Here is a 26,714-nt window from a genome sequence, read left to right on the forward strand (position 1 = left end):
TCCCACTGCCGAGGCAGCATGTGCTTACCTTCTGCTGATACCTGCACATTTCTTTAATTCAAACTTAATTATTGCTGGGCACTTCCATGTGCAATTCAGATATTAAGCAGGTGATAAATTGACGCTGCCAAGTCTTTCTTTTGAACAGTGTTGCATGCCTGAAAGCTATCAGAGTTTGCAGCACATCTGACCAGCACGCAATTAAATGAACTTCAATGGTGTGTAAGAAACTTCTTTATATACGAGATCCTACAGCAGAATCCAGAGCTCAGAATCACTGAAGCCCCAAAGAAATATTCACAGAATAAGCAATACAGAGGCCGGTCATTATAAGGCAGAGGCTGACACCACATGGCCTGGATGGGGAACTTGTGGCACCTGTGGCATGCAGGCACACGAATCATCTTTCACCTCAGCTCCACCGCACAGGCCCATGTTCCTCCTACCGGCCAGCTGATTTTCAGCCTGCCCAGTTCCAGAAGCTTTCCCTGAGCCTCTAGGAGGGCGAAACTGGCCTCCCCTGGGCTCCGCTGGCCAGAGATGAGCCCATTTCCGGAACTTCCAGAAGGCCTGTTCTTTGCTTCCATCGGGCTCTGGAGCCACCGGGAGGGTGAAACTGGCCTCCTCCCCCACCTCTGGGGGCTCTCTGGAGGGGGCAGGGGGTTGCGTGGGGGTGGTGTCATGTGCGCACTGCATTATGGGTGCTGGCATGTGGCAAGGAAAAGGTTGACCCTCACTGTTCTAGTGGCTTGTGCAACTGATACTGTATTTCCCCTCTAAAACATTTTGGGAATCTGCAGGATGGGATCTGACCTATTCTAGAAGGGAATGGAATGGAATAGAATTTTATTGGCCAAGTGTGATTGGACACACAAGGAATTTGTCTTTGGTGCAGATGCTCCCAGTGTACATAAAAGAAAAAGAGACATTTGTCAAGAATGATGAGGTACAACACGTAACAATTGTCATAGGGGTGAAATAAGAAATGAAGAAACAATCCATATTAATAAAAATCTTAGGATACAAGCAACAAGTTACAGTCACACAGTCCTAAGTGGGAGGAAAATATGATAGGAATGATGAGAAAAACTAGTAGAAATAGAACTGCAGATTTAGTAAAACATTTGACAGTGTTGAGGGAATTATTTGTTTAGCAGAGTGATGATGTTTGGGGGGAAAACTGTTCTTGTGTCTAGTTGTCTTGGTGTGCAGTGCTCTGTAGCAACATTTTGAGGGTAGGAGTTGTCCAGGATGCGAGGGGTCAGTCAATATTCTCCCCGCCCTCTTTTTGACATGCGCAGTCCACCGGTCCTCAATGGAAGGCAGGTGGGCAGCCATGGGTTTTTCTGCCGTTCTGATTCTCCTCTGAAGTCCGTGTGGGTCTTGTTGGGCTGCAGCACCAAACCAGACATTCTGGGCAGAGTCTCCTGGCTTCATTGGTGACAGAGCAGAGCTGCCTTTCTATGTGTCTGTCTTTCGTTTGCTTCCTTCCTTTCAAACGGCCTTTTGGATGCTTCTAGGTTCCTGGTGACTCTCCTCGTCCCTGGGACTCTTCCGGGACAGGATGACCTGGGCCATTTCGGACCCATGGCTGTCCAGTCTCTTCCCGAAGAGTTCCAGTCATGGAGCACTCCCAACTCCTGGAGGCAAATTGTCCCATAATTGTTTTCACCATTAGGAATTTCCTCCACAGTTGCTCCTTGGCTTGATTAGTTCCGCCCGTCACTTCTTGTCCAGCCTTGGGGGGGAGGGGGGCGCTTTGGAGTACAGTTGTTCCTCAGAATTACAGGTCAAGCAGGCAGGGGACTGTCCCTCCTCCCCCCCCCCAAGACATGGCCTCCACCACCGAGTCAGGGAACCTTGGCTGGAGACCTTTGCTCCTTTGCAATCAAGGGAGGCTGATTACACTTCTGCCTCATTATATTTAATTGCGCTATGATTTTGTGTGTCCCTCTTCCCCCCCCCCCCCTTTGGTGTAATAAAGACCGTCCCGATCTTGGCTTGGGAACAGATGCTCAGAACTACCACGGCCCCCTCCTACTTCTACTTCTGCGTTCTGCTTTTATTGCTGCAGGCCGCCCTATGCATTTAATAAATAAATAATTTAATGAATAAACACTTCGGTCGGTGATGACTAACTTTTTTCTCGTTGCGTGCACCCGTAATGCAATGCTCATGCCACACACTCCCCCCTCCCCTCCAAAAGCAGGCACTCCCCCTGCCCACCCGTGCATAACCCCCCTCCGGAGGATGGGGGGGGCTCCAGGAAAACCTCCAGAGCCTGGGGGGGGCGGGGGTGTCACAGAAGTCCAGAAACAGGCCCGTCCGGCCCTCCAGAGGTCTCCGCAGCTCAGCCTTTTCCACCCTCCCGGGACCTTGAAGAAAGCGTCTGGAGGTGGGGGTGGGGGGAATGGGCCTCCTGCAAGTCTGGAAATGGGCCGAAACTCAGCTGGCCTGCAGGGTGGAGCCGTGCTGAGCTGCGGCCTGCCCCCACGGATCAATCAAGGAGGGAGAGGGGGTGCGGAAGGGTCCTAGGGGGCCAGGCCAATGGAACTGAAAACAAGGGAAGGGATGCGGAGTCTGACTTTCAGAAAGTAGAGGCTGCAAGGGGGGGGGGGGGGAGGAGGAGGAAGGTGCAGGGGGAAAAGGGGGGGGTGTTTTGCATTGGATTTACAGGAAGTTTGCAGACAGATTGTTTTTAAGGAAAAATAGGATCACGACCTGCTTCGTGTGCCAAGTCTTCATGAAAAAACGCTCCATCCTTTGGGTGGGTCCAGGACTGAATTGGACGCCTTCCAGGCAGGCTGTGGGCAGAGCTTTGGCCTCTTCTGGTTCGTTGGACCCAGCCACACAACCAGCCCTTGCCTGCCGCTTTCGGCCAAACAACGGAGGGCGGCAGCAGCAGCAACTGAGTGGGCAGGCTACACTCTGAGGGCCGGCAGGATGCCCAGGTGCCCAGGGACAGAGCTCAGCCTGGCGCCATTTGCAGTCCACCCCCTCCGGGCAGCGGCCCTGAAGATGATCCTCCGACACCTCCCCCCCCATCCTGTCTCAAGAGGAACCAAGCGATCCTGAACAGGGCTGGCGGGTGACACTGCAGAGACAACGTGGGCAGGAAACTAATGACCCTTGGCCCCTCTGCCCACAGCAAGGGAAGCCTTAGTGGCCGCTCTCAGTTGCATTCGATTGGAGTCATCCCTCAGTTTTCTCCCGCAGCACTCTGGGCATCTCTTATTCTTGACCCTCCTGGCATTCGGAATGACGGGCATCCAGCAGCCAGGCCGCAGGGCCTCCAAGGGTCTTCTGTCCAGGGACAGAACACGCCAGCAGTATTGCCTGTCGGGAGAGTCTTCCCTGTTCTACCGCTGTCCGTTCTGGAACTCCAGTGAAGTTTCCAAAAAATGCCCTAATTAATTCACGAGCCACAAGCCAAACTCCAAAGGAAAAATAGTCATTTATTAGGAGCAACATTTCGGCCAAAGTCTGATGCAGTCAGAACTGAGCTCACGTAGGTTACATGTCCTCATGACCCTGTTTCCCCCTCCTCACTGGACATGTCATGAATCAAATTCAATGAACCATGTTCCAAATAAATCTCTCTTTCCCCACAAGGAGTAAAAGAAACATTGGTGGAATGTAGTTTCAGTTAGTACAATCAGCCGCTCCATCAGCTTTCCCCACCTCCTGCTGACCCCACCCCAATGGGTGCCCCCCCTCCATAAGCGCACTAGAGTGCCTTCCGACCCCTGTCCTATTGTCTCTCCTATATCCCATATATCTTCTATCCCCATATCTTTCTTCTATTCTCTCACTGATTATTCTATCCTATACTCTCTCTTCTATTCTTCCTCTAATTTTGTTTCCTCCAAGGTGTCCTCTATTACCTTCATTGTGTATTATTGTGTATTGGACAAAATAAAGAAATAAATAAAAATAAATCTTCAGGCCCTGCTATTGACATGGTTGCATTGCAGCTCCACCCGGGCACTGATGTGATGCTGTTATGTGTGTGCAATTTTGAGACTGTCAGAAATCACTACCCCTAAAGAAAAGGATTTAGGGGTAGTGATTTCTGACAGTCTCAAAATGGGTGAACAGTGCAGTCAGGCAGTAGGGAAAGCAAGTAGGATGCTTGGCTGCATAGCTAGAGGTATAACAAGCAGGAAGAGGGAGATTATGATCCCACTATATAGAATGCTGGTGAGACCACATTTGGAATACTGTGTTCAGTTCTGGAGACCTCACCTACAAAAAGATATTGACAAAATTGAACGGGTCCACAGACGGGCTACAAGAATGGTGGAAGGTCTTAAGCATAAAACGTATCAGGAAAGACTTCATGAACTCAATCTGTATAGTCTGGAGGACAGAAGGAAAAGGGGGGACATGATTGAAACATTTAAATATATTAAAGGGTTAAATAAGGTCCAGGAGGGAAGTGTTTTTAATAGGAAAGTGAACACAAGAACAAGGGGACACAATCTGAAGTTAGTTGGGGGAAAGATCAAAAGCAACATGAGAAAATATTATTTTACTGAAAGAGTAGTAGATCCTTGGAACAAACTTCCAGCAGACGTGGTAGATAAATCCACAGTAACTGAATTTAAACATGCCTGGGATAAACATATATCCATCCTAAGATAAAATACAGAAAATAGTATAAGGGCAGACTAGATGGACCATGAGGTCTTTTTCTGCCGTCAGACTTCTATGTTTCTATGTTTCTATGCCTTTAAAAATGGGCAAAGCTTTGATGGCACCAACCTCTTGACCGCTATCACCTCTTGACCTCTGGGAAGAGTCCATGAAAACCAGATGCTATCCCTCTTTTCCGTTACAACGTCATCTTAATTTGGGAGGAAAATTTGCCTTTTTCTGTTTTGCCCTCAGGTTCCTCCTGAGCCTTTTATGTTCTAAATTCAAATGTCTTTTTGCTTCTTGCTCTTCATCAGAGGTCGTTGGGATTAATCCGCGGTTGGAATTGCCTTCCCTCCGGCGCAAGCAGCTTTCTAGAAATGCAGGTGAGTGGCGTTTCATGACGGAGCCTAGAGACTTTGGGTAAGACTTTGACGTTTACCTCCGGGCTGCTGTGGCTAAACAAAGTGTTGGTTTCGTCAATGTGCTTGTTCCTCGGACGACGACACCAGGCTGGCAGGAACAGCCAGCAGCCCGGAAGACCCCCCAGAGGGGTCTCGGCAGTCTAGAACACTGGGCCCTGCCTGAGACAATGGAACTCAGTCGAGAAAAGTCAGGATTCACCCTCTGAAAGTAGAGAATAGAATTTGAAAACGCCTCTGCCCAATGAATGTATCGGGTGTGATAGTATGTGTGTGACTTTTTGGTTTTAAATGTTTAGTTTTAAGAATTTTTAAAAAGTTATTATCCTATTAATTGGCCTAGAATGTTTCATTTATTGTATTTTTACTAAAATGTTGTAAGCCGCCTCAAGTCCACGGAGAGGGGCAGGATATAAGTCAAATAAACAAACAAACAAAGCTGGCTCCACAGCTGTAACTACGAGAGAGATCCCGGCGTGTTAGTGGACAGTCATTTAGATTTCAGCCAGCAATGTGCTTCAGTCATCAAAAAAGCCAATTGCGATCCTAGGCTGCATTAACAGAGGGACGGGATCGAGGCCACGCAAAGTAGCTGCACCACTTTGTATAAGGCCTTGCTGGGACCCCCCAGGTTTTTGTACCCACGACATACGGAAAGATTTTGAGACGAGGGAAAGAGTCAGAGAAGAGCCACAAAGATGGAATAAACGACGAATGGTCTCAGGAATCCGGACGGTCCAGTCTAGTGGAAAGAAGGGCTGGGGAGACACAAGGGGGTCCCAATGTTTGAGGGGCAGCTGGGAAGAAGAGGGCATCAGCCTGAAGGAGAGAAGCAACCTACAACTAGGCCTACGCTTTCTCACTGAGAAGAGTGAGCCTGGGGGGGAGCAGGTTGCCTCCATTCAGCCCTCGACGCGGCTCCATGGCGGACGGGGGTCTCGGGAGAAGAGGCAGGTCGGCCCCGGGACTGAAAGGGACCAGGAGGGCCGGGGGGGCAAAGGCCTTTTTTGGCTCGGCTGCCAAGGGGGCGCACACACACGCATGCCCACACCCAGGCCCTTCCCCCCCCCCCACCTGCCCCCCCCCCAGTGCAGCCCCCCCCCGCACGTGCGTCCAGGGCTGGCGGAAGCCTCCGGACTGCTGAAGCCCAGGGAGAGCGGGAACAGGTGGGAAAGAAGGCCCAGCACCCCCCGTGCCCTGCACCCTCAGGGATGGCTCTGCCTGCTCCCCACCTGTGGTTAATCATGGATAGTTTACGGGTAAAATGTTGGGGGTTAGGAGTTGACACTACAGAGTCCAGTAATGTTCCACGCTTCGACAACCCGATTACTAAAGTCATATTTTTTACAGTCAAGTTTGGAGCGGTTAACATTAAGCTTGAACCTGATGCGTGCTCTTGCGTTGTTGCGGTTGAAGCTGAAGTAGTCATTGACAGGCAGGACGTTGCAACATATGATCTTGTGGGCAATACTTAGATCGTATTTTAGGGGTCGTAGTTCTAAGCTTTCTAGACCCAGGATTGTTAGTCTATTTTCTGTGGGGCAAGTGGGCAGCCTCTCCCCCAACTGCCAGCCCCGCGTTGCCCCAGGGTCTCTGCCCCCCACCCCTCACCCTGCATCAGAATCGAGGGGCCTTCCCTAAGCAGGCGGTTCACACCCAGGATTGTGACTTCTCCCTGTTAAGGCTTCCGTGCTGGGGGGGCCAGCTCCCCCTGGGAGGAAGTCAGGAACAATGGGAAGGAAAGAAGGAAGCAAAGCCGGAGAGCTGAGAGTTTAGGGGCAGCCCCTCACCCCCTTGGGTGGCCCTGCGCAGTGGCAAGAAGATTGTGGAACGTGGTTAGAACTGGATAAAAGAAATGATAGATAAACCGTTTATTAACTCTGCTCATTTACCCCCCAAAAGAAAAAAAGGCTAGCAAAACAATTGTAGTCCATAAATATTATGGGTTAAGGAAAAAAGGTCTTAATTTTAATTTTGGTAAAATTCCTTTTTGTGATGGGGGCAAACGCTAGTTGGTCTCAGTTCTTCTCATTGTTTGCAGCCAATTATACCCGAAGACTGAATCTTCTCTGTTCATTTCAGCCTCTTCCATTACTTTGTTTATAATATGTACGTTTGTGGGTATGCAGTCCTTTTTCCAATTTTGGGCATAACATATTTTAGCATGTATAATAAGGTATTTATCCTCTTTTTTAATGTTGCTATCAATCATTCCCATTATAAAAATTTCCAGTTCAAATTTAATCTCAACTAAAGTAATTTCTTTTGCCCATTTCCATATTTTCTTCCAGAAACATGTCCACCACATATTTTAGTATGTTCCTACCTCGTGTTTACACTTCCAGCAGTTTGGAGATCTTCCTGGATAGATTTATGCTAATTTAACAGGTGTAAGATGCCAATGGTAAAGGACGGAAATACGCAGTGAGCCAAAAAATGTTGGATTGTGCAGAAATGTGTAGAGTTGCTTAGAATTGCAGAACTGCCAAGAAAAATAATTCTTCATTTTGTGGGGAAAATTCTGGAATTGGCTTTGAGGGGGGGGGGACAATCACAAGTCATCTTATAAAATTGCAAGTATCAATATAATTGTAAAGAAATAATGCATCAGATTGACATGAATGCACAAAGATTGTATACCTATGACACAGAAATGTAAAATATAAATATGTTTATGTGTTTTGCCTTTGTTTTTGAATTTCTCTTTATTACTTCAAAAATTGAATAAAATTCATTGGGGGGGAAAAAGAAATAACATTTCTCTCTATTTCTCTCTATCGCCCACTTTCACCTTTCTGTCCGAGACGGTTGTTACAGTATGTGAAGCCCACCTCTGGACAGAACGAAATGCGATGGACGAAAATTAAAATAATGTTTTAATTATTTTAAATAGTTAAATTGAATTGTTGAATTGTCCGGCGGTGAGTTGGCTGCAGCGAGTTCTCCCCTTCCGCTTCTGGAGCTCCTGAGAAATCTGATTTTGAAATTCCAGGGCCCCTTAATGTTTTTAAAGTAAGTGACGCTTGTGTGTCTTGTGGCGCCTGTGAATGACGAGGGGCGTTGGAGGTGGTGCCTGCCAATCAATGTGCCACCCAAGAATGAAAAGAACCTGACAATTGGTGACACAAATTCCATGGCTTCCATCAAGAAAGTACAGAGCGAAATCCCGACAAAGCCGAGCGAGGGAGAAGCAAGACCACCGGGCTCTTCCATGCAGGGGAGGAAGGGTCTCGTAGGCCAGGGTCACGTGGATGGGAGCCCAAGAGGAGAGCCAGCCCGAGTCAGCCCTTGTCCCTCCGTCAAAGACTCACTACTGCTGCGTTTGAAGAGTTCAACCAATGAAAACCAATGGGATCTCTTTCCGTCACAATTTGTAGCTGAGTGCCTAAAAATGGAGGAAAATAAGCTAAAACCCAGAAGGCAAAGAGGCTCCTGTTGCCTGGATGTACTGCTGGGCACAGTGGAGGGAAGCAGCGCGTAGACCTCCCTCCTCTGCTGGTCAGATATGGATGGGAAATGGGTGGGCTTTGCTTCCTTTCTTCAGTCAACAAGCAGGATGGAAACATGGCATTTTCAGGAATAATTTCGAAAACAGTTCCAAATAAATCTCCTCTCTTTCCCCAGAAGTTTACTTCCCCTTTTGTCGCTCTCGGGCTTTGAAGCCTCTGCCAATACTATGGAAGACTTTGCGCTTTTGAACAAGGGAGCGATGCCTTTGTGTTCTCCAAACAAACCGGAATGGGAATTTCAGGCTGGGGGATGTGAGAAACCAAACTTGCCTACTTATTGCGTAGTCAGAAAAGGATTCTTGAGATTCCGAACTGCTATCTTCACAGAACAGGGAATCCGCGTCCTCATTTGACCCAATGGATGGAAGGCTGACTTGACCTGGAGCCGGTGGGGAGATCTGAACCACCGCTGACCTGCAGATCTATAGTCAGCTTCAGTAGAGCACTCTACCTGCTGCGCCACCGCGGCTCTATTGGTTAACGCTGATGGGTCCCTGTGTCTTTTGGGACCTGAGCCTGAGGACATGGCTTCAAAGGCACAAAGGATTCCGAGGGAGAGATCCTTCTGGCCCTCCCGGTGGTCACACTGTCTGGGAGTCAATCCCTGGGGAGTCCAGTGGCAAGGAGTGCCTGGGCCCACAGCTGCTCTTTCGGTAGAGCTGAAATTCACGTGCCTTGAACTCTTGAGAGAAACACTGGGGGGGGGGCGTTTCAAACTGGCAGGATTCTTGCACGGTGGGGGTTCTTAGGCTTACACACACACACACACACACACACACAATCTCTCCTTTAAATGAAAGCTTTATTGGTTTTCTCCTGCGCTCCTTCCCGGGAGGCTTGTTCTTTGACCTGAGGCTCCGTCTGTGGTCTTCTCATCTTCGTCTTGCTGTCTGAGCAAAGTTAAGTTGGGCAGAGATCATAAATCCCGGTTTACATGAAGGCTTAATCCAAGGCTCCGCTACATCCGCTCAATCAAGGCCCAGACCTGGCCACCTTGAAATGTGGAACGTTTTGTTTCCAAGTTGGCCCTCTTCCAACTTGAGCTCCTGACCAGACAAAGTGTTGTTCTTCTGGGGATCCCAGCCACCGGACGCCCCCTTTCTGGAAGGCCTTCTGGGAACAAGGTCATTAGAAAAGCAGATCACTTCTGGACGTAAGGTCTAAATTAGGGGATGGTTTGAATTTGGAAAGACCCCTGAATGCCCAGGTGACATTGATTGGCATATTGCTATGTTTATTTACTGTGGCCCCTCCATGGATTTTTATTCAATCAATAAAGACCATTTGGACTCGCCATTCAATTGCACCTGCTGTAAACCAAATCCCTCCCTTGGCTTCCGCCCGGGGCCACCGTGGAGAAGCCTCTGGTGGCCTCGAGGAAAGCACAGTGAAAGCGCAGGCGACTTCCAAAGAGGCCTCAATGCTCAATGCTCCGGGGAAGGAGAAGCCTGTTCAGGCCACCCGAGAGCCGGTCATCCAGCTCTCCTGGTGAAGCGTTGATAAGTCTTTGGCCAGGCCACGCTTGGAGTCCTGCGTCCAGTTCTGGCCGCCACCACCACATAAGAAGGATGCTGAGGCCCTAGAAAGAATGCCCGGAGCAGCAGCAAAGGCTATTCTGGGGGCTTCAGAGGGGATCAGCCAAGCCCGGCCGAGCAAAGGGGGGGGCTGGGGGGGCAGGAGAGCGGCCTTCCAAGGGTCGAGGAGCTGTCGTAGAGGGAAGAGGCTCCAGAGCACCTGCAGGCAGGGCAAGAGCAGCAGGGAGCCAGCCTAGAGCTAAGGCCTCGTTTCTGGACAGCGAGAATGGTCAGAGGTTGTGGGGGCTCCATCACTGGAAGATTTAAAGGAAAAAATGGACAAACATTGTTGCCCAGAATATGGGCCAAGAGGGTTGGACTGGGAGACCCCCCAGGATCCCTTCCGACCTCCTCCTCCTGTGGGTCCTAAGTGGGTCTCTCCCAGGGTTGCCTGCAAAGGTCTCTTATGTCCAAAAGCTCAAGCCCCTTTTCAGCCAGCAGGGGGCAGCACTGAAAATATGTTATGAAAAGGGTCCAGTCTTTGCTAAAATCCTTTCACCTGTTGTGAGGTTCACTTCCACAGCATTCCACTCAGGGATGCTCGGCCCTTGAGAGACAAAGTCAGAAACGGCCCCAAGAACATTCGACCAGAGTTTTTGCTAGTGGCAAGTCCGGTCTGCTTGTTGTGGCCAAGGATTCAGAGCAAAACCCAGAGTAAAAAGAACTGGACACCTGGAACCTATGGCACGCGTGATGGAAGTGGCCCACAGAAGAACAGTGGCCTGTGGCTCTTCTGGGTTCCTGCGCACCGTTTTCTGGCACATGCATGCACACCAGCCAGCTGGTCTTTGCGCATGCATGCTCACCAGGAACTGGAAGGGGTGCCTGCACATGCCAGAAACCGGAAGATTATCTTTCTGATGTGCCCACACGCCTGCTTTTCCAGTGTCCGGCACACACGCACATGAGCACTCGGTGCAGAAAAGGTCCGGCAACACTGCCTTAAACCACTGCAGACAAAGGGCTGTTCAAGCTCTTCTTGAAAGGCTCAAATGATGGAACACCCACAATTTGTGGTGGCAAGCTGTTCCACCGATTAATTGTCCTCTCTGTCCTGCACAGGTGCAGCCGGAGGGGGGCCTGACTCAGCAGCAGTAACTGTCCAGTCCAGGGGTCCTTCTGGATGACACGTAAGCCTCCTGAGTGGAAGGAGAAGGGCGGCATAAAAATCGAATGAATAAAGAAACAAACCTGAGATGGAAATTGCGGCCTGATTATCGGGGCCCCTGATGGTGGCAACCTTTGGAGGGGCGGTCAATAAGAAGAACTTCCGCCTCCCCGGCTGCCCGCTCCGGTCTCTGGCCAGCCGGCAGCTTCGGATTCGGCCGGCGTCGCTCGGGCTCTGTGGGGTGAGCGGGTCTCCGATTCCTTTTCCCAACTTTTACCCCGGAGGAGGAAAGGAGGCCCCCTTGCACGGGCTCCTGGGCCGATTTGGACAGGCGGGGCTGAGACGAGGAGGAGGGCGGGGATTCCCCCCCCTTGCAGGGAACCTTCTTCGACGCCCGGCCTTAAGCGGGGCTGTCGGGCGCTTGCAGGGCGACCATCCCATTCCCAGGGGATCCCGGGACGTTTGCCAGTTGCAGAGTCGGAAGTGGGGGTGAGGGGGCTCCACCCGGCCTCGCTTCCCCTTGGACGGGGCCGCTTTCTACCGAGACCCGGGAGGCCGGGACCCTTTTCTTTTTTATTACCCTGAAAGGGCATAAGAATTGCAACCTAAGTGCCGGGCCGTCCAGTCTCCCCTCGCCCCCTTTCAAGCGGGGAGAGCCCGGCAGAGAGAGGGGGCGGCGGCGGCGGCGGCGTTGCCCCCTCGGAACAAACGGCCCCAGGCGAAGCTCTCGCCGGCGGACCCGGGCCGGGCGGGGGAGGCGGCGGGCGGGCGGGAGCGGGGGTCCCGGGCTCTGGGTGGCGCGCGCGGCCCTCTCGGCAGGCGGCGGGCGGGGCTGGTCGGGACGGGAGGCGCGGCGAGGAGCCTGACCGCCGCCCTCGCTGCCCACCTTCCTTGACGCGACGCCGCCGCCGCCGCCGCCGGGCTATAAAAAGCGTCGGGGCTGGCGCTGAGCAGGCAGGCGCTCGTGGCGGCATGGAGGGGATGGAGGGGAGCGGGGCGGCGGCGGGCAACGGCTCCGGGGACGGGGCGGGCGAGGCGGCCGGCGCCTTCGTGCAGCCGGGCTGGCGGGTGGCGCTGTGGGCGGCGGCCTACGGGCTGGTGGTGGTGGTGTCGGTGGCGGGCAACCTGCTGGTGATGTGGGTGGTGCTGGCCCACCGGCGGATGCGCACCGTCACCAACTACCTGCTGGTCAACCTGGCCTTCGCCGAGGCCGCCATGGCCGCCTTCAACACCCTCGTCAACTTCACCTACGCCGCGCACGGCGTCTGGTACTACGGCCGCGCCTACTGCCGCTTCCAGAACTTCTTCCCGGTGGCCGCCGTCTTCGCCAGCATCTACTCCATGACCGCCATCGCCGCCGACAGGTGAGCCCCCGCCCCGCCCCCCGTCCTGGCAGCGGGGGCGGCGGCTCCCGGACGGCCTCGGTGCGGCTCTTGGGCGGGCGGGCGCCGTTGGCCGAGGGGGGGAGGATGGCAAGGCGGCCGGGCGGGACACGGACGGAGCCTCGCCGGCTGCGTCTCCCCAAGGCGCTGCGGGCTTTCCCGGGCAAGGAGGGCGCCGGCGCTCGTGCCTGGGGGCCCCTCGGGAAAGCCCCCCTCCTACTCTCCGCCCCCGCAGACGCGGTGTGCCAACGGGGCCGGCGGGAGGACGGGGCGGGCCGGTCCTTCGGCGCTCTCGGCCGCTTCCAGGGTCCGCCGGACTTCGCCCGTGAAGCGCGCTGCAGAAGCGAAAACACTGCGGTGCCTCTGAGCCCGTCGGGCGGCAGCTCGGCTGAGGGGCAGAAAGGGGCTCAGACCCGTCGCTGCCGTCGGTGCATTTTTGCCTCTTGCACCAGAGGAAACCCCCCCCCCTCCGACCCCCATGCTTTAACCAGAATGGGGGGAGGAAGCGAAGGGCCGCCGGGGAGGGCTGGGCGGGTACGCGCGGAAGTGGCGGCGGCTCCTAGAGGGAACTCCCCGCTTTCCCGCATTGGCCAAATGCCCCCCCCCCCGCGCCCTCAGGTTCTCCTCGAGGCGTCCAGTCCCCGAAGCCAAGGAAGCGGCGCCCGCGTGGAGCCGCTGCTGCTGCTGCGGGCGACGCTATTGCTTCCATGGCTTCCCCGAGTGGGATCCCTGCTGCTCCTCCTCCGGGCTTTTCTCCTGCCCACGACGGCCCCGCGTGGGAGAGCCTGGCCGGGCTGCGGGGACCGAGGCCTCCGGTGGCGGCGGGAGAAGCTTTCGCGTGTCCCGGTCAGTCCCAGCAGCCCTGCGGTTCCCCAGCAGCCTCCGGAATGCGGGCAGCGACTGGTGAGGGTCGGTGGAGGCTGGGAGGGCGAGCTGCTCCTACACCCCCCCCGCCTCCCCCCCACCCCCGCAGAGAGCCGGCCGGCCCCTTCCCCCGTCCAGGCGGCCCCCTCCCTCCCGCCCGGGTTTTGTCAGCGACCGGCCGGTGTCCCCCAACTGAGGATCTGCGGAGGGAGCCCGGCTCAGGCCCGCCGCTGCCGAGGAAACGCGGGGCTCCTCGGGCGGGACAGGAGTCGGGAAGGCAGGTGCGGGGGGGGGGGGTGTTCCACCTCGGCCGCCCTTCCCCGGGGGGGGGGGAATGTCTCCCCCTAGTTTGTAAACAGGGCTGTTGAATCCGATGAGGCCCGTTTTGTCCCGAGTGAGGCTGGGCGGGTGGTGGTGGTGGTGGTTCCCAACGATCTTAACCCACACCTACCCACCATGTGTCCATATTTCTCAGGGAAGAGTTTCCTGGAAGGTTTGCTGTGTGTGTGTGTGTGTGTGTGTGTGTGTGTGTGTGTGTCCCCTGAACCCACCATTGTTACACGAAATGAAAAGCCTCCGTTACTGTAGAAGGGAAGCGATGCCTTCACTGCCTCAGGGTTAGTGGGAGACCTTTCCCTTCCCTCTTGGCTGCCTTGAAAGGTCCCCACCACGAAGAGGGAGGCGGCAGCTGGCGGTGGGGGTGAGGGGGGGGCGAGGGGGGAGGCCCTGGGCTTTTCCCCAGCAAAGATGAAGGCCCAGAGGACCACTTCTTGCATTTCGGAATAGGTGCTGATCTCACCTGGATCATTCTGGTAGATTCCAGTCAGAAGGGGGGGGCTGGGGGCTGGCAGGGAACTCTGGGTAGGCTCCATTTCCCCCCACCCCCACCCCCCACCTCCTTTGGATGTCAGCGCTGCAGTTTTTCATCTGTCCGGCTGTTATTGCTCTGCTGTAATGAATGCTTTTCATTTCACTCTGGGAGGAGGAGGAGGAGGCTGCTGCCTTTCTGCCAAGGACGCCTGAGGCCCAAAATCTAGGAGCCCCCCCCCTCTGCATCTGCCAGGAGTCTTCAGGGGTTTGGAATAGTGCGAAATGGGTCCTTTGCTGCATTTTCGTTTCCTTTTGTTGGGCATCTGCTTTGGAAACCTAAAATCCTAACCCTTAGGATAATCCATAATAGCAATCCCTGTTGGCAGAGTCCGGAGAATTTGAGAAGAGAAGAGTGGGGGTTTCACACATCAGGTGCTGGGTCCTCCTCTCCCCACAGCTGGAGGGAAAAAAGCAGAATTGATTAAATGAGCCGATTTCTTGCATTTCTTGCTGCTGAAGTGCAGTTGTTGAAGTGCAGAATATTAGCTACGCATTTGTACACACACCAACTTTCCCTTCATTCAATATCAGCCTTTTGATCAGTAAGCGTGATGGAAAGATGCTACACCCCCTTGGAGTAACTGCAGCAGCCGAAGAAGCAGCTTCAGCCCTGGGAGGGGGGGGGCAGGTTAAAAACACAGCAAGGAAACCAGTTAATTGACAAAACAGCTGGAAAGATGCAGTTACTATTAAGACACAAGCTTTGTGCTGGGCAGGGCTGCAGTGGAGGACTATATTACTCATATTATGCAGGAAGAAACCAAGTGGGATAAAAAGTACCCCCCACTCAGGGGGGGAGGGGGAGGAGAGCCCCTTTCTCTGCCTGTACAGTATGGAATTAATAACAGGAGATACGTTTTATTCCCTCTTTCCCAAACAGCATGAAAAGACGTACGTTCCTTTGAATTCTCCATAGAGAATAGCCTGGCAAGGAACTATAAAAACAGGACAGGGGAAATAAGTGAAATAAGTTGCCAAATCGGGTTGTGTCTTTCATTCATCATCTCTACAGCTCCAAATCAGTTGCAAGGTGAGGAGTTAAGGGCTAAGGGCTTGTAAGGCGAGGCTACCTGTATTTTTAACTTCAATTTCTGTTATAGGCATGAGCCTCCTAGAGTCATTATATGAGATAGCTGGCATAAAAACAAATAATTTCTATAAAAGATCACACACACACACAGGAAAGGCCAAGTTCCTTTATGGGAAGGGGGGGGAAGCATGTCGTCTCCCCCACACAAACTCATCTCTCCTTTTAATTCTCCTCTTACAGCCGCTGGAGCAAACAGCCCCCTATGCAACATGAAACACTGAAATCTTCCCAGGGTGCTCAGTCTGCTGGGCACTATAAATCTTATGAACAAATATTCCTGGCAATTAATCGTTTTCAACAAGGGGTTATGAGCAATCCGTTTAGTCACAAGTAGCCCACCACATGGCTCTCTGTAAGATTCCCAGGGCTTTTTCCTCTCAGGGTGGGCGATGCCCTTGCACGAGTCAGGGTGGGCGATGCCCTTGCACGATTATGTCACATAATCAATATATAAACAATGTGTAAAATTGATACAAACATATTAAAATCAATATAAGGTTAAACCTTTTAAAACACAACATTTCAAAAGGACTTTATAAAACCCACAATGGGTGTTGAGCCTTAGTTAATACAAGTAGGGGGAAGGGTCTCTTGGGGCCAGCCAGCCCCACTTTTGCATGGTCTTCAGTTGTCCCCCCCCACAAGCAACACTGCAGAGCCACGTTTTGACATCTCTGTGGAAGGCCAGGAGATGGGGGGGGGGCAAACCTTCCACTCGTTCTCCAAAGTCATAAATCTCTCTTCTAAATATCTCGGCAGCTTTTGTTGTTCAAAGAATCTTTCCAGGAAGTGTATAGAGAAGAAGAGCAATAAAGGTGATTAGAAATCGGGGGGGGGGGGGGGAGAGAAGGACGAGGGCCGACGTGAGAGCCCCCTTCCAATGTTGGCGGGACGGACACGGAGAGGGCGGGGCCCCAAAGCGCTTGAGGGCAGGGCAGGAAATACTGGTCAAGGATCCCACCTAGGACTACGGACTATTTTCCTGTCAATCAGAAGTCCACCCCTCTTAAAATGGCCCACTGGGGAGACTCTGTCCTAGGGTAATGCCCCCCCCCAAACCCTTTCCTCATACTTCCAACTCGACCAGAGCGTTTTTTGTCTGGCTGTGAAAATCCTGACAGCCACTAGATGGCAGCTTTGTCTCTCAGCCTCCACCTGGAAGTCTATTGCTTGAATAACCAACTGGTTGATCCTTATTTCAAGGAGTAGAAAAGAATAAATCAGTAAACAATAAAACGGGGGGGGGGGGGGCGACACTGCCGGACAAAGAGCAGTTGCAGTGTTGTGCATGATCTGCTTTTCCTGATGGGAATGTGGGTGGGTGGGACTGGACGTGTAGCCCCAAAAATGACCGCTCCCAATCAAAGCTGTCTGGGCACATCCATGGGGTCAATGGGATTTGGGGCAGGGGGCTTCCTGCCAGTTGCAGATGGGAAGGGAGCAGGACAGAGCAATGGAGGGGAGGTGGGCAGCGCATCTCCGGATTTCAACATGAAGAAGCCCCCCCCCCCACCGGGCATCCTTAAAAGAGGAGCCCGTGGCGGCAGGTGGATTCCAGCTTCTCTCCTTACAGGCTGTTTAATATTCTCTTGCTACCTTTTGAATCCCTCCCTCTCTCCTCCCCCCCTCTTGTCTGAAAGATACATGGCCATCCTCCACCCTCTGCAGCCCAGGCTCTCGGCCGCAGCCACCAAGGGGGTCATCGGTGCCATCTGGCTCTTGGCCTCGCTCTTCTCCTTCCCCCTGGGCTACTACGCCACCGCTGAAGAGATGATGGGGAGGATGATGTGCTTTGTTGATTGGCCGCAAAATCAGACCCAGGCTGCAATAACGTGAGTCGGGCCCTGCTCCTGGCTGCCATGGCTGGAGGGGGGAGGGGGGCTCTCTTCCAAGCAGGCTCTTGTGTTCCCAGAGGGGCCGGGCGCCTCTGTTTCACCCGCTCTTCATTTTCTGGCCTCCCTGGACAGTAGCCGAATGTCGCTGCCATGGGTTGGATGAGGTCTTGGCTGCGTTCCCTCCCTTGCCCCTCCCCATCTCCAAAGACCATATTTGGCCAACAAAAACACCCCCAGTGAGGAATTCTTGTTTTATTACAGAGGTTTTTCTTTTCTGTTGATTGGTTGATTAATCAGACATATAGCTGCCTGCATCGTGATAACTATATTTGTAATTTAGAAAGGAATTAATTAAAAACAAAGCTCAAACAATGAATTCACAGTTGAAGAACTGGGGTAGTTGTGCAAAAAGCAACACACGGTGGTTGTGCACTGTGTAGGCCTGAGAGAGCTGCAGGCAAAGGACTCTGAAAGAGAAATCAGACTTTCCTAAATATATATGCTATATATATATACCTAAAAGTTCAGGATTGTCACATGCTCCAGTTATCGTTAATACAAGCAGTTTTGCACCATTAAACATAGAAACATAGAAAACTGATGGCAGAAAAAGACCTCACAAGTTTAACCTCAGTTCCTGGTGACAGAGCTCCGACCTCCCAAATGTCCACTCATCTGTCTGCGAAGTAACCTTTCTGAGCCTGACCTCCCTGCTTCCCTGTGGCCATGGGTGAAGCGATTGGGCTGCAGTTCCCAGCTTCTTCCCCAGCCGCCTTCGTTTGCATGGGGGCAACGTCAGCTGTTTGCCAGTGCTGGGAACCTTCGGCTGTTGGAAAGCCAGAAGGTCCCTCCTCAAAACTCACCACGCAGCTTGCTAGGTGGGCATGGAGGGGAGTGAGGAGGGGCGCCCACCTCTTCTCCCAAGGCGGTTGAGGTTGGAGGCGAGCAGGGCAGGAAGCTTCATCCGGGAACCTGTGAATGAGGGAACCTTGAGGCGCTTCCCACTTGGAGCGAAGAGAGTCCGGCCGGGGCTCCTTGGTTCTCCCTGGGCTTTTTCCGGACTAAGCTCATCTTTCCTTACAGATTGCAGCACAGCTTCTTCTGGGGGGGGGGCAGATGATGTGGCTGGAATTAAAGCCCTTGAAGGCTGCTGATCGGTCTGAGCTTTGAGGGTGAAATGTCCTGAGTGACAAGGAAGGAAAGAGGCCATGGAAGTCAAGGGGGGATCATCAGGGACACTTCCAGTCGTCAATCAGTCCAAATGTAACTTTTTCAAGCTGTTAAATTGACTATATTAAATTAATTCAAGGAATGCACTCCGTGGTCAAGTTCTGTATGGAGCAGGAGAATATGGCATCCAGTTCTAAGCCCCACATTTGAGCCAACAGCCCAGAGATGAGCAACCAACCATTTGAAAGGGTTCCGGGGGGGTGGGGGGGGTGGAACTGGGATTGTTTAGACTGGAGAAGAGAACTCCTGCAGAAGAGGGGTCCAGGTTTGTCCAGAAGGCAGGACCTCTTGGGGGGCCGCGTCTGGGCCACACACAGACCCTGCCCCTCTCTGGGGTGGAAACCCTCCTGGGGAGGCGAGGGAGGAGGGCTTGGCTCGGAGGGAGAGTTTGGGGCAGGGGGACGGGGGTTCTCCTGTCCAAAAGAATCTCTACCTGCTTCACCCCACCTCCTGCTTCACTTGGTCACTGGTTTTGGTGGGATTTTCTTCCTAATTCAACGGTCCTGAGATCAGGGGGGGCTGCAGGCCATCTTGGGGGAAATCTCTCCGTCAAGAGAGGGTGGTGGGTCATCTGTATGGGGAGGGAGGGCTCGTACAGCTGCCCATCGCATCCATCCTCAGGCTGAAGGTTGCATCTCTTCCTCTGAGAAGCAGCCGGGGTTGCACCGTCGGGGCCTCGCAGGGACGATCCAACCGCAGCTGCATCCGGCTTGGGAATCAAACGTTCAGACTCGGGTCTCCTCTGTTGCAGGTACCAGGTGTCCGTGGCTGTCCTAACCTACGTCTTGCCACTCACAGTGATGGGCTATGCCTACACCATGGTGGGCATCACCCTCTGGGCCAGTGTGATCCCAGGGGACTCCTCAGACCGCTACCACCAACAAGTCTCTGCCAAGCGCAAGGTGAGCTCTACCATCCGGGGGGAAGGGAAGGAGGCAGCTCGTGTCAGGGTCCAAACGGAGTGGACGGAGGCGGAGACCGGCAGCCGAGATCTCTTCCCAGCCACTTGGAGTCCTTTGAAGGGGGTTTATGGGGAGAGTGGGCGGAGAGGCCCCTCTGTGCCCCCCCCTTTGAGCCAGAGAGCATGGCTCAGCAGAACCATTGGGGGGGGGGGAATGGGGCTGAGCGATGGATCCCAGAGGCCTCCCTTGGCTGCTCCGTTCCCTTCATTGGATTGAAAGTGGGCCTCTCCTGCCCCCCACGGTGCCACTTTGCTCCCACATAAACCCCCTGCCTGCGCTGGAGGTGCCCCTGGCTTCTTCTCTGGAGGGAGAGAGAGGGGGGCGGAGGGTCCAAAGGATCATGGGAGCCCCAAGAGTGGACACGAGGGCTCCCGCCCTGGCCACCTGCCCAAGGCTGCTCCCCTCGGAGGTAGGCAAAAGCCCCCCCCCCCAGAAACAGCTGTGAGTGTCCATCTCCTTGCCTGGCAATGCTGCCCGTTCTGTGGGGGGGAGCCCTCCGTGGGAGCTGCCCCGCTTGTCTCCTCGGCTGGACTCAATGCTTAACCTGAGCGGCTCTCCTCCTCCTCCTCCCCCCTGGCAGGTGGTCAAGATGATGATCCTGGTGGTTTGCACCTTTGCCGTCTGCTGGCTGCCTTACCACCTCTACTTCCTCCTGCAACTCTTCGAGGGCGACATCTTCCTGGAAAAGTACATGCAGCAGGTCTACCTGGCGGTCCTGTGGCTGGCCATGAGCTCCACCATGTACAACCCCATCATCTATTGCTGCCTGAACGACAGGTAAGACCCCTCCTCCTTAGGGCCTGCTCCCCCCTCTGCCGTTGCATCCACGCCACAGCTCCGCATCTCGAAGGCCCCGAAGTAGTCGGGGAGTTTGTAAGCGGACCGAGCGGGAGGAGTTTTGGCGAAACCGTTTCTCTCCAGAAGTTGCCGCTTTTTACCTCCCGCCGGCCGGTGGTTTCCCAGGCACCAGCAAAGGGCGGCTGTGGCTGCAGAGGTCCCACCCGAGACGAGGGGGAAAGCGGCGTGAAAGTGTCGGGCTGGTCAGTCCTGCCCTGCAGAAGACCCACTTTTCCAACACGCAACTGTGGGAGCTGAAACGGGGGGGGGCAGTCTCTACGTGAAGGCCGCAGCTCCTTGTCCAGATCCTTCCTTGGCAAACACACACACACACACACACCTCCTTTTGTGTGATTGCGTAGCTGCACAGCAGGTGAACTGGAAGTGGGGGGGGGCTGTCTGTCGGGAGAGACCTTCAAAGTCTGGGGCTGCAGTGGGGGAGTCTCTGCCCTGGCTGGTTCCTTTTGACCCAGGACGCAAAGGACAGCAAACACACATACAGATCAACACAATTCGTGTGAAACGGGCTCTGTTCCTAACAGCCCTGAGAATCCAGCTTTCCTTCGGAGGGAGTGACCGCTAGATAACCATTGCTGCAAAGGCCCCAGGACCCTTTCGGCCCCCAGAGTGCTGCCAAGGGGCGGCCCATCCGGTGTTGAGTGGGTCCTGGGAGTCTCCGAGGGGAGGTTGGGAGGGGGGGTCTGAGGGGGCTCCGGTAGGCCCTCCCCCTCCAGCAGCTGACCCGCTCTGTCTTTCCAGGTTCCGGGTGGGCTTCAAGCAGGCCTTTCGGTGCTTCCCCTTCGTCAAGGCCAGCGAATACCACGGCCTGGAAATGAAGTCGGCCAGGTACCTGCAGGCCCAGAACAGCCTCTGCAAGAGCAGCCGGATGGAGACCACCACGGTGTCTTCCATCAGTGGCAACCCGGGGGAGGAAGCGGAGCAAGCAGGGGCCCTCCCACCGCTCCAGTGCGCTTCCCTGAGAAAGTCCCCCCCCCAATTTAGCCACCCCGGGACACCTCACCGCCATCCTGCTACTGAAGCCTCCACTGCCAACCGACGGGGCCCTTCCTGTGTCTTCCCGTCTCCTTCCAAGTGGCCCCATCCGGTCAATCCTGTGCCTCCCTCCCTCCCCTCTGGCCAGGGTCCTTAGGCAGGGCTCAGGGGTCACCTCCGTCCTCTCCGTCCAGGAAAAACACTTGAGGTTTTTGGGAGGGGCAGAAATGAAATGTGCACAAAGTTGGAGTTTAACCATTAATTCTTCTTGGAACTCAGTTCAAAATCCGTTTCTACAACAGAACATTTGAATTTGCAATGTTTGAAATAGTATTTTGTTCCGTGAGTGGCTCGAGTAACTGTTATACTTCCAGGGTCTCTTTTCTTCCACCCACCCATCACTGTTGGTTGCCAGGGTTGGAGGGAAGGTCTTGGCCGCCTCTCGCGAGGTGAATTCAGTCTGTTCCAGGGTCCCCACCTTTACCACGAGACCCTGCGGTTCAAGGCTACGCTCAGCATTTCCCCCTCCCTCCGTGCTTAGTCCCCTCGGTGGAGACATTAGACTCAGCCCAGGCAGAGGAAGGCTCGGTCGGCTCTGGGTTTTCTACTAGCGAGAGATTTTGTCCTCCTTCTTTCAAAGGAAAAGATGAACTCAGGTGCGAAAGCAGCCCCCCGCCCCCCACCCCCAAGCATCACCTGGGATGTCCCAGAATCACCAACAGGATTGTCCTGGGAGCAACTGGCCACCCCGTCTTCCATGGCCAGCAAAAACAAGGGGGGGAGGGGAGGGCTGCGGCCTGTCTCCCTGCAAGCCTCAGGACTGGTTGTCTTCTTGCAACAAACACAGCTGGAGCAGCTGGCAGAGGACCAAAAGGAATGTGTGGTTGCAATGCAGAGCCGGTTTTGGAGCCAAGCTCCTGGCTCTAATGAGATGGAACCAAATAGCGTTTCAGAAAAGCGATGTGGCAATAAACTTGGGATGGAATAATTGAACAGGCTGGAATCAGTTGTGGGCGAAAATGCAGCAGGCGCGTTGCAGCCTCACGCTCTGTCCCAAGGGGGCCACCAGCTGCTCGAGCCAGCAATTGCTGCCCACGACGGATGAATTTTGAGGCTACAGGAGGGACCCTCACCGCGGCCTCAGCTCCTGCTGACAAAAGTGACAATATTAGCTCTGCTGCATAGATAGGCAGCTGATTGTCCTGAAAAATGGTATGACCTGGTTTTAGTTGTCCAAAAACTGCTACAGTATTTCCAGCCACTCCGAGAACTAGTCTGTCCAGACCCCCCCCCCCCCACAACTCTGGGGGGCGGGGAGGCTGTGTGATAAGGGGAAGAAGCCCCCATTAGGGCAGGGGGAGGGGCCAGGCTCAGGGGCCGGTCTCTCCCCCTTCCCTTCCCTCTGTGTCCCCTGGCCCTCTGCTCTGCTTGGTCCCTCCGTCCATCCCTCACCGGCCCACCCTCCATGCCTCAGAGCCCCCCATCGAGGCCGGAGGAGCAGAGGAGCTCCTGATGCTTCTACTGCAAGAGGCCTGCAGGGGGGGGGAGCTGCTGAGGCACACACACACACAGCCGCAGTGCCGCATTGCACGTTGCATCCCGGCTGCCTGGGCCCTTGGGCTCCTCCTGGGAGGGAGACATCTGCCCAAGCAGCTTCCTGGCTCCTGAAGCTCCTGCCGTGGATGAGTCTTGGACGGAGGCTGCGGCCACTTGGACCCTTCCCCGCCTTTCTTTCCTGTTGTTAAACTGGCAACCACCGTTGGCAGCACCAGGCGAGGTTGCTTGATGAAACTGGTTGGCTGAAAGATTTCTGTCGTTGTTCCTCTGCGTGGCCCCCTCCTCTTCACCGGAAGGAATTGAACTATTTACTTCTGCCTGCAAATAAGAAGGGATTAGTTCCTGTCGACAATGCGGCATGCCGACGTCTAAGAACAATGACATTAAATATGTAAAATTTCAGTGAGCAATTTGTCAACATTTTAGTTTAATTGGAAAAAAGAAGCGAGTGAAACCAGGCAGCATGTTAATAATTCAGCCCTTCCAGGCTGCTGCAATTCAAAGAAGAGGGCAACGTCCACCCACACCACCCTCGCTGGCTTCCCCTCCGAAACACGCCTGAGTCCTCGGCTTCGTTGCAGCCGTCCGAATGATCTGAAATATGATGGGAAGGCGGAGGGGGATTCGGCCGTGGTTTTTGCCTCATGAGAGGTCGGGTCTGTAGACATAGTAAAAAGAATTATAACAATCATAATGGAAATATAATAGTCCGGTTGTGAATTTCAATATAGTGAAGAATGCTAACATCAATGTAACAACGCGATGACAGCTCTACACAAGACAATTCAAGTTGCAAAGCAGGCAGTAAAATGACGTCCTACTTTCTGAGAAAGAAAGAGACGCTACAGGGAAGGTCAGTTGTGGCCCCTGCACAACGTGGGCAGCCCCCACCCTCCCATTTTCCTTGGTAACCTCAACCCACCTCGTATCAACTGGACCCCAAATGAATGTACAACTGAACCCATACACGCATGGGGAACACAGGAGAAGGAAGGATCACGTGTCTGTTCCCCACTGCGAGTGAGGAGTAGGTAGAGCAGCTGCCTCCGGTGACGGGACAGTAACTGTGGACTGTTTTTTCAGGAATTCTCCTTTCCCCATCCCGCTGGGATTATCTGGGTGGTAAGCGCATACATTACTCTGGTCACATAAATATAAAAATACAAATACCATTTTGGGGTCTCTGTGCACTTCTACAATTCATGTATCACTACAGCGCCTTCCTTTCTTTCCAAAATCTACACTTTGGCTCAAATGCATTTTTAAAAATTACGGTAGGCGCTGGCCCTTAACCTCTCCAAACTAATAGCAAACACTTACTGGTGTTTGATTATATTACATTGTTGGGTCATGAAATTTAAATATGTTGAAGGGTTAAACAAGGTTCAGGAAGGAAGTGTTTTTAATAGGAAAGTGAACACAAGAACAAGGGGACACAGTCTGAGGTTAGTTGGGGGAAAGATCAGAAGCAATGGGAGAAAATATTATTTGACTGAAAGAGTAGTAGATCCTTGGAACAAACTTCCAGCAGACGTGGTTGGTAAATCCACAGGAACTGAATTGAGACAGGCCTGGGATAAACACAGATCCATCCTAAGATAAAATACAGGAAATAGTATAAGGGCAGACTAGATGGACCATGAGGTCTTTTTCTGCAGTCAATCTTCTATGTTTCTATGTTTCTAACGCTTTACAATGCTATTACCAATCTAGGACTCGAACAACTAGGAACAAAGAGTTCTAGACTCTGCAATTGTCTTGATCTCATCTTCTGCAACAGTTCACACTCAATTTACGGACTACAAATAAAAGAGCCCTTTTCCAACAGTGACCACAGCATGATTGTCTCAAAAACCACCACCACAACAATAATAACAATAACAATAATGAGGAGAAGGAGGAGAAGAGGAAGAGGAAGAAGAAGAGGAGGAGGAGGAGGAGGAGGGGAGAGGGAGGAGGAGAGGAAGTGGAGGAGGAGGAAGAGGGGAAGGAGAAGGAGAAGAAGAAGAAGAAGAGGAGGAGGAGGAGGAGAAGGAGAAGAGGAGGAAGAGGAAGAAGAAGAGGAGGAGGAGGAGGAGGGGAGAGGGAGGAGGAGAGGAAGTGGAGGAGGAGGAAGAGGGGAAGGAGAAGGAGAAGAAGAAGAAGAAGGAGGAGGAGGAGGAGGAGAAGGAGAAGAGGAGGAAGAGGAAGAAGCAGCAGCCCAGTGACTGTGACCGGGGGGGGGGGACGCAGACATGCAGCCACCGGTCTGGGTGGGTGATGGTGGGGGCCTCGCACGGCCTTGACTTGCCTGTGGGCAGGAGGCGGCTCAGCTGGGGGCGAAGGGCAGGTGCCCCGTGGGAACGGGGAAGGCGGCTTAGGCGGTGAGGAGGGAGTGGGTGGTGCAGAGACGAAGGATGCCCTTGGCTCTCTAGAAAGAATTCGTGATGGCTTCATGCTAACAACCCTGCTCCCTTCCTCCCACAAGAGAGAGTGCCTTGTGGAATAGTGCAAGGCGTGGCAGGAGGGAGGGCCATTCTCTTCTGGGAAGCGTCCAGTGATGGAGGACCCCCAACTTCCAGGGGTAGGCTGTTTGATTGGACCTCTCTCTGATGATGACATTCAATGAATACCGGTAGACGTAGGTGAATAAAGTTGGGAGGGACCTTGGAGGTCAGGCAGGAGAGTCCATCTACCATTTCAGGTTCCCAGTCTCGCTTAGAGGTCCCCAGGGACGGAGCTCCCACAGCCTCTGGAGGCCGGCCCTTCCACTCCTGGATCATTCCCACAGTGGGACATTTCTCCTTAGTTCGAGGTGGCTCCTCTCCATCCACTGGCTCTTGTCTTGCCTTCCGGTGCCGTGGGAAATAGTTTGCATCGCTCATTGTTGTGTCGCTGGGTGGCTGCTTCCCTTTCTCCCCTGATACTTCTTTTCTGTGGACGAGGGAGGCCCAGTTCCCACAACTGCACTTCCTGTGTCTTGGCACAGGTGGTTTTTGTTCCCTGCATCCGTTCCAGAGCCCCCCGCCCATTGCTTCTTCTCCTGCCCTCAGGTGTTGGGGGGTTGCTACCACGGCACCTTGAGGCCTCCTCTCTGTGCAACTACAGGCAGCTAATCCCCTCAACCGTTCCTCGCATCCTTCTCTCAGGCCAACTCTCGTGTCCTGCCGTTCTGTTGGAAGGTTGGGGGCAGGACAGCTTACGGGCATTTTTTGCATCCTTTTCCCGCAACTGCTTGGGAATTAGGGAGGGGGGGTGTCTTCGGAGATGGAGTATATTCCCTCCCAGCTGGTTCCAGCCTGATTTCAAGCCCCCCCCCCGTGCCCTGAGAGAAAGCGGTCATCTGCCCAGAACCTCAGCGTCCTCAAAACAATCTTGCAGCATCACGTGGGCTGCCGGAGGGGGGGGGCATCCAGTGGGGTTGGGGGCATGAAAGAGTTGCTTTGTGCTTCGTGGGAGCTTTTTCAGACTCCGCCTGGTTCCACTGCGCCCACATTCTCTCAGCCAACGCTCTTCTCCTTCCACTAAGGGAGTCGAGGGTCCTGCTGCACCGAAGGGCGAGGCCTTGCGCCTCCGCTGCCTTCATCCGGCCTTCCATGAAGTGGCCTCTGCCTGCCAGCCTGGTCTCCTGGGTCCCCCTTCTATTCTCCCATATGGGAATAGTGATGAGTACTGCTGGACACAAAATGGACACTTGGAGAACCCTCTGCTCACGTCCCTCCACACACGTCAGTGGGGGGTGGCTGCCGGTTCGGACAGAATCTCCCCCCCCTCCATGCACCGAACCAACAGCAGCAGCCAGGTGGCCACGTCCCCACACTGATTTTCTGTTTGCCGCTTCCTGAAAGCAGCTGGCAAAGAACCAGC

At 53.8% G+C, this 26,714-nt stretch overlaps 1 protein-coding gene across 1 annotated transcript; it reads left to right on the forward strand.

The window, feature by feature from the left end:
• The first annotated feature begins 12,323 nt into the window (after positions 1 to 12,323).
• Positions 12,324 to 23,568, forward strand: LOC139175041 (substance-P receptor-like). Its single transcript, XM_070765861.1, has 5 exons — positions 12,324 to 12,612; positions 17,095 to 17,286; positions 19,271 to 19,421; positions 20,062 to 20,258; positions 21,078 to 23,568. The coding sequence occupies exons 1-5, from the start codon at positions 12,383 to 12,385 to the stop codon at positions 21,466 to 21,468; spliced, it is 1,161 nt and encodes a 386-aa protein (XP_070621962.1). The 5' UTR covers positions 12,324 to 12,382; the 3' UTR covers positions 21,469 to 23,568.
• The last annotated feature ends 3,146 nt before the right edge of the window (positions 23,569 to 26,714 follow it).

This window comes from Erythrolamprus reginae, chromosome 12 (genome assembly GCF_031021105.1).
Source record: "Erythrolamprus reginae isolate rEryReg1 chromosome 12, rEryReg1.hap1, whole genome shotgun sequence".
NCBI classification, from domain to species: domain Eukaryota; kingdom Metazoa; phylum Chordata; class Lepidosauria; order Squamata; family Dipsadidae; genus Erythrolamprus; species Erythrolamprus reginae.